The sequence below is a fragment of the Nanorana parkeri genome, unplaced genomic scaffold (assembly GCF_000935625.1).
Source record: "Nanorana parkeri isolate BGI_ZX_2015 unplaced genomic scaffold, ASM93562v1 scaffold2430, whole genome shotgun sequence".
Taxonomy (NCBI): domain Eukaryota; kingdom Metazoa; phylum Chordata; class Amphibia; order Anura; family Dicroglossidae; genus Nanorana; species Nanorana parkeri.
In genome coordinates, this window is record NW_017308698.1 from 26,298 (window position 1) to 34,194 (window position 7,897).

A 7,897-nucleotide genomic window follows, 5' to 3' on the forward strand; every position below is an offset into this window, starting at 1 on the left:
GGGGCGGGCGGGCCGGGAAGGGGGGGGGGGGGGGCACTGGGTGTATATATAAAATAATATCTTATTACCTCCTCTCCTGCCAGTTCCAGCAATATCTCCTCTCTACTTCCTCCCAACTTCACCTCTCACCCGGAACTTCCTGTCTGTGCCTGACATCACTTCCAGTTTGTGTCATAGAGACTTCCTGTCTGTGGGTGTCATAGAGACTTCCTGTCGATATAGGTGAGGTCTCCACCTTGTGGAGCTCAGGAGAACTGAAGCCCCGAGAAAAGCCTCGTAGTGTGAACACGGCCTTGTGCTGTGTTATGTTCTGTATTTCCTTATAGACAGAGAGGAAAGGTTTACTCAGAGTAAAGCTTTCAGGGAGAAAATGCCTCTCTCGCGGACATCAGGGAGCCGCTATCTACATCAGGGAGACTTGAGATCCCTGGGAGTCATTCCCACTCCCAATAAAGAAGACGGAAATATATCATTGGTCGGGATGAGCGGAGGAGTTCTGACGCCTTTCTTTTTGCAGCAAAGCTGATTTCAAACTTAGTCATCATTAGCCTCTGAATGTGCTGAGGAGAAATTGGCTTGCAGGGACCTATGTTGATGAAACCTTCCCATGCTGCTTTGCAAGCCCCGTGGTGCCCTATTCATCTAAAAGAAGGCTCAGGCAGTGGCGGAATGGGTGATGCGGATCACCCCCTCATCAGAAGTACCCAGCGGACAGCTGTCCACCTCCCCCAGCAGAGCAGCCGGGCCGATCATAGCAGGGCCCTGTACCCCGGTACAGATGGGATCCCCCTTCTCTTTTACCATGTTCCACCTCTGGCACTGCGAAGAACCCTCAGCAGATGGGAAATGGCTGCTGATCCCCAGGATGTGGTGGTGGAAATTAGCCTGGCATGGCCTTAAAAGTGATATTGAGGTCAAAATGACTGTAAACCATTGAAATCATTAACAACGGATGCTGCTTCTTGATGTTTTATGAGATTCCCCCCCAGAATCAGCCGCTCCCCTGAGCACTAGCTCTGTTATTCTGTATTAGAAGGGCTCCTTGCCCTTCTAATACAGAAGCCGCACTGCCGCCGTAGAAGCCGCACCGCCGCGCCAAGGCACCTCTGCAAAGTGTGGTTTGCATTTTTTGGTTGCTGGGCCTCCAGTGCGTCCCTGCACCTTATTAGGAGGAGTAGGCTACCTCCAGGTACACCTGCATGTAATTTATCGACTGCATTAATATGCTGACACTTGGAGACTTGGATACATAGAGTTAGGACCGCACTTTGCAGAGGTGCCTTGGCGCGGCGGTGCGGCTTCTACATATTTTTGGCCAAAAGTTTGTGCAACTAAACCTCTGATTTTAACGCATACTGTTGACAGGGCTACTTGTTTGGTTGCAGGCCGGCTGGCAGGCTGAGGAATTTTTGTGTTTTGTAAAGGAGGACATCCCAACCCTCATGGTGGTGAGGCACTAGGGCAGGGGTAGCAAACCTCCGGCCCTCCAGCTGTGGTGGAACTACAAATCCCATGAGGCATTGCAAGATTCTCACAGCCACAGACATGACTCCCGAAGAGAGATGCATCGTGGGATTTGTAGTTTCATCACAGCTGGCGAGCCGGAGGTTTGCTACCCCTGCACCAGGGCATGGTTTGTTCACTGGTCTGTTGATAAAAGGGCTACGGAAAACCATAAGGTGATATTGAAGGACTTAAAGAGAGTGAATAGGAATGCCGCGAAGCCTGAAAATCTCCCGATGGAAGATGGGTCCCAGGGCAGGAGTTGAAGACAATGAAGAAAGCATTATGAAATCTGCCATATTCAAAAAGCGGTCTTCCACTACTCGAATTACCGTACAGCCATTGGACAGTAGAAGAGAGTTATAGACGCATGGTGCCAGGGCTCACTAGGAACTGGTAGTGGTAGAACAATGCCTGCAGGCGCATGCATAGGAGACTTGGTTTTGGAACAACTTTCACATGCTTTACTGTAGTCCCCCGTGTCCTTTCAAAGATTTGTCCACCATTGTAGGCAGGAAAGAAATGAGGGCACTGGGACCCTATCCAAGAGTTAAGTTTTTAGCTTCGGAGGCATTAGAGTCTTGCCTGGGGGAATCGGCAAGGGAAGACCTGGATGCTGGATGTTGACATTGAAGAATGGGTTAGGCTTTGGTTCTGGCACAATGATGGTTATTATGAGCAAATTCTGCCTAAGGCAGGGGGACAACCCAGCCTTCATGATGGTGAGACACTAGGACATGGTTTGTTCACTGGCCTGTAGATGGTAGGCTACGGAAAACCATAAGGTGATATTGAAGGACTTAAAGAGAGTGAATAGGAATGCCGCGAAGCCTGAAAATCTCCCGATGGAAGATGGGTCCCAGGGCAGGAGTTGAAGACAATGAAGAAAGCATTATGAAATCTGCCATATTCAAAAAGCGGTCTTCCACTACTCGAATTACCGTACAGCCATTGGACAGTAGAAGAGAGTTATAGACGCATGGTGCCAGTGCTCACTAGGAACTGGTAGTGGTAGAACAAGACCTGCAGGCGCATGCGTAGGAGACTTGGTTTTGGAACAACTTTCACATGCTCTAATGTAGTCCCCCGTGTCCTTTCAAAGATTTGGCCACCATTGTAGGCAAGGAAATGAGGGCACCAGGACCCTATGCAAGAGGTAAGTCATTCGCTCCGGGGGCACTAGAATCTTTCCTGGGGGAATAGCAGATTCCCAAATAGAAGTCAGAGGCAGGATGAGAGTGAAATAAATAATTTCTGGCCTTCCTGGAACTTCGGAATCTTGAGAATCCAAGGAACACAAGAGTGCATCGGCTTTGGAGATGGACATCCGCTGGCTTGAAAATGATCACAAAGTCAAAACGAGAGAAGAACAAGGACCAATGGACTTGTCTGGGATTTAGACGGCGAGCAGTTTGTAAGTACTGGAGGTTTTTGGGGTCAGCGTAAACTTGAGGCGATCCCACCAGGAGATATCACCACTCCTGAAGAAGCAGTGTGACAGAGAGCAGGTATTGATTTTGTGTGGAATAGTTCTTCACTGCCAGTGAGACCTCCCTAGAGAAGAAGGAGCAGGGGCACCTACCACCACTCGGGGACTGAATAAGGCACCGACTCCCATGGATTAGACATCAGCCTTGATGGACAAGAGTTTTAGTTAGGGATGCACCGATACCGATACTAGTATCGATATCGGTGCCGATTCTGAGTATTTGGGCAAGTACTCGTACTCGCCTAAATGCTCCGATGCCTGGCACGAGTACTTCCGGTATCAGGAAGCCGGGAAGCGCGTCATTACACGCTGCCCGGTTTCGCGATTGACAGGAAGCTGGCCTCGTGAGGTAAGGTTACCTCACCTTAGTATGTGCAGCCTGTCATCCCCCGGGGTCCTCTCCTTCGTCAGGCACCCAGCCCGAGCCGTCCAATCAGGAAGCCGGGCGACGTCTAATGACGCGACGCCCTGCTTTCTGATTGGCCGGGAAGCTGGCTTCGTGCTCCCTCGTCATCTCATGACAAGAGAGCATGGAGCCGGCCTCCCGGCCAATCAGAGCAGGGCGTCGCGTCATTACACGGTGCCCGGCCTCCTGATTGGCCGGCTAGACGGCTCCGGCTGGGTACCGGACGAATGCCGCGTTCTCGCTGGAGAGGCCCCTGGGGGATGACAGGCTGCACATACCAAGGTAAGAGGGGACTTTCTTGTTAATCGGGAAGCCGGGTGGCGACTCTTTACACACTGCCCGGCTTCCCGGCTAATCAGGAAGCCAGGTGGCGAGTCATTACACGCCACCTGGTTTCCTGAATGGGACTTCCGTTACTCGGTAACTGGTATCGACGAGTACCGGAAAAAAATTATCGGTACTCGTACTCGGTACCAACATACCGGTATCGGTGCATCACTAGTTTTAGTTATGTCCGGTCTAATTAGAGCAGGACCAGAAGACTCACTTCAAGGTGTAAAGGGTTTCCACGGTATTGGAAGCTCCTCATTCATGATGCCATTACAATATTGTCACAATTTGAGGAGGCGACCAGGACAGCGAGTCATGGCAATGAATGCATCACTGACACTGTTCCTGCTGGAGCGCACACTGAATAGTGTAATAGACGAGGAACTGGAGTCACAGCAGCAAGAGAACTTCCTGGTGTCCCCGGGCTCGCTTCATCCAACCTCCTTTCCTGTGAGACCGCACCAGGCACAAAAGGAAAACGAGGAGTAAAGTTGCGGTGCAAGCATTGAGTAGGAGGAGGACATGGGGCAAGCTTCCAGGCCTGAGTTTTAACCCCACAACCCAGAGGAGTTGTACATGGTCGGGGGGAGATAGCTGAGGTTAATGATATGTCCTCAGAGACCCCGAGGACTCTGGTTCCTCTGCCTCAGGTAATTTAAATATTTTATTGTCCGGTGCCTGTGAAAGAACCCCAGGATTTGTGCCCTCAAGGAAAGGGACCATTACTGCATGGCCACCCTCTTGGATCCATGTCATAAGAAGAAAGTCACAGCGCTCATCCTGCCATCACAGAGAGCAAAATAAGAAGTACCTGGAAAACATGGTGCAGGGGAAACTGTTAACCTTCCTCCTGGCTGTCTCTCCTCACTCTCTCTTGGCTTCTTTTCCATGCACTGTCTCCTGGTTGTCTCTCCTCATTCATCCTCCTGGTTGTCTCTCCTCACTCTCTCTTGGCTTCTTCTCCATGCACTCTCTCCTGGCTGTCTCTCCTCATTCATCCTCCTGACTGTCTCTCCTCACTCTCTCCTGGCTCTCTCTTGGCTCTTTCTCCATGCGCTTTCTCCTGGCTGTCTCTCCTCATTCTCTACCCTGGCTATCTCTCTTTGTTCTCTCATCTCACTCTCTCTCCTGGCAGTCTCTCTTCATTCATCCTCCTGGCTGTCTCTCCTGTCTCCTGGCTGTCTCTCCCTACTGTCTCTTCTCTCTCTTGGCTGTCTTTCCTTTCTTTCTCCTGGCTCTCACCTAACTTTCTCCTGGCTGTCTCTCCTCACTCTCTTGGCTCTTTCTCCATGCGCTCTCTCTCCTCATTCTCTCCCCTGGCTGTCTCTCCTCGCTCATCCTCCTGGCTGCATGCAAAGTCCATTAATGGTTGTGCTGTATTTTGTTGCATAAGAATTAAAAAAGGACAACACTTCATGTTCCTGCGTGCTGCTCCTCAATAAGCCATATTTATTGCTTTGATGCAGAACAAGTACAGTGCATTTTAATATTTATAACTGAAACGTGCCTGATCGCTCCCTCTGGAATTGCCTCTTATTGAAAAGGATGACATTCTATGCAGCAAATCTGCACAATGTTAATATTCTGTTTCAGAACAAGTACAGTGCATTTTATATCTATGACTGAAACGTGCCTGATCGCTCCCTCTGGAATTGCCACCTATTGAAAAGGATGACATTCTATGCAGCAAATCTGCACAATTTTTATATTCTGTCTCAAAAATGTAAAGTCTAATTGAATATTTTTGGATGGAATCTGCCTGCTCCTTCCTATACAAATAGACTTAAACGTCTCTAAGATGTGAAAAAGTACAAAAATGTGTTACTTCCGTATGCAATCTGCCTGTTCTCACCCTCAGAAGTTGCGGCCTCTCAACAAAGGCTGAAGAGGGACGAGCTCGAAATCTGTAACATTTTTCCGTTGTCTTTCCAAGGAAAACATTTTTAAAAAATAACGATGGGTCACTGTTGCTGTTTATAAGTAATAAGTAATAATGGACGAGCGAGGAATATTATTACAAATGTAATCTTTAGTATGTGATGCCGGAACGCGGTGTGGCCGATGCTGTCCCTGAGCATTGTAATGTTCTGTAAAAGCACATACAGCTTTGATGCATCCCCTCATTTTCCAATGTTGCCCTTTATGCAGCCTCACAAGACTCTCTTCCCCCTTAACAACAATTTTCAAATTATGGATTGTTTCCGCACTTTAGCCGAAAGCACCAACTGTCCCGAAAACTGAACCTGACTACTTTTGGCTCATCCATACTCAGGAAAAGAATACAGCTTCTCCCTTGTGCAAGATTTCCACTCTCAGGACTGGAATACGACTTTTAACGTTTATGGGACTTCTTATGTGTGTTAAGATGTGTGTTAAGACTGGACTTCTGTGAAAAACACTTCCCGCACACAGGACAGGAATACGGCTTCTCCCCTGTGTGAGATCTTTGATGTATGACAAGGTCTGATTTCCTTGAGTAAGATTTCCCGCACTCGTGACAGGAATACGGCTTCTCCCCCGTGTGAGATCTTTGATGTCTAACAAGGTCTGATTTCCGTGGATAACATTTCATACACTCAAGACAGGAAAATGGTTTTTCACCCGTGTGGCATATCTGATGTACGGTCAGATTTGACTTCCGTGAAAAATGTTTTCCACACTCCGAACAGAAATACGGCTTCTCGCCCGTGTGAGACCTCTGATGTGCGTTTAGATGGGACTTCTTTGAAAAACATTTCCCACACTCAGGACAGGAGTACGGCTTCTCCCCTGGGTGAAATCTCTGATGTCTAAATATACTGGACATCTGTGAAAAACATTTTCTAGACCTAAAAGAGGAATATGGTTTCTCCCCCATGTGAGATCGGTAATGTGTGACAAGGTCTGATTTACGAAGAAAACATTTCCCACAGTCATAACAGTAAAGAAACTTGTCACCCATGTGAGAACTCAGATGAACACAAAGAGTTGATTCAGAGATAAAACTTTTCCCACACTCAGGACAGAAAAATTTCTTCTCCCCCTGAATTCCGGCACCATCCCCCACAGGACGAGGTTGCTCAGAGTCAGAGGGATCCCATGGTCTATCCACACTGTGAAGTCCACCATCCATAGCTGAGCTCATTGTCTCTTCTCCCGCACAATCTGCTGTGATGTCCTCATCTTCCATTTTACAACCTGGAGATAAAGTCAGAGGATCCTTTGAGGGTTTCTCCATGGCGTGTCCTGGAAACATAGAAACACATGATGGAGAGATATGAGAGGGTTAGATGACTTCACTCAACATTCCATCTGGATCAGGAGATCTGAGGGAGCAGATGTTCTCTGTGGAGGTCCCAACCAGCTGGGACTCCTCCCCTCTTCAGTCAAAGGGCCTTTGGTCCTCCTCCCAGATCACTTCTACATTTACACAGCCCTGTCAGAAGAGGCGGAGCCAATGGGAACTGGGAGGAACATGCTCTTCACCCAACTACAAGCCTAGGCACTGGGTCATGTGTTCTCTGAGGAAGAAGAGGATCAATGTTCAGACCAATAGACCCTTCACCACAGAACAAGTGACCACAGGTCTAGACTTCTGGTGATGAGCAGCACTGGAGGGAGCTTGGAGAAGTATGTTCTCCTGGAAAGAGAAGTGTTTCAGTCTTTGTTACTTTTCATCCCAACAAGACTGATAAGAGTTTTATGTTTAGCTAGAAGTCTGCTGGAAGAAGAGGAACCGACCTAAGAAAGGCCCAATCTGTGTCCTCATATCTGTGCTCCTGGAACTAGGAGTGACACCCAACCCAATACTGCCAGCTGAGCCCCAGGACGGGGATCAGTACAGGGAGGTGACCATTACCAACCTACTATTGGCTGATATCACTCAGATCCCGGCCTACTCCGGACCAATCACTGTGCAGTAACAGAGCAGAGATAAGAGAAGAATATATTATGGGTCACCTGTGCTGATCTCTGTAGGAGTGTTCTCCTCTATGAGTGTCCTCGTCATTCCATCCTCCTCCGTATGTTGCTGATCATCCCTCACATACGTCTCTTCTACTTCACCCTCAACTTTCACCTTCATCAGATCTTCACCCTAAACCAACAGAATGGCAGAAAGTCTCATCTTGTAGAGTCCACACATCATCTCCACATGTCAGAGTCTTCAATCACTCAACTCCACCTACCTG

General features: G+C 48.5%; 2 protein-coding genes across 2 annotated transcripts in view; both read right to left on the reverse strand.

Annotated features, from left to right (window-relative positions):
- Window positions 1-6,556, reverse strand: part of LOC108801663 (zinc finger protein 25-like) — a 21,500-nt gene extending 14,944 nt beyond the window's left edge. The window contains exon 1 of the mRNA XM_018573566.1: window positions 6,546-6,556. The gene's annotated coding sequence lies outside the window, so the exon portion shown is untranslated. The remainder of the gene's footprint in view (window positions 1-6,545) is intronic.
- The window catches only part of LOC108801664 (zinc finger protein OZF-like), a 12,754-nt gene extending 6,085 nt beyond the window's left edge, over window positions 1-6,669 (reverse strand). Inside the window, exon 1 of the mRNA XM_018573567.1 lies at window positions 6,108-6,669. Within this exon, the coding sequence (XP_018429069.1) occupies window positions 6,108-6,669 (562 nt within the window). The remainder of the gene's footprint in view (window positions 1-6,107) is intronic.
- Window positions 6,670-7,897: the final 1,228 nt, after the last annotated feature.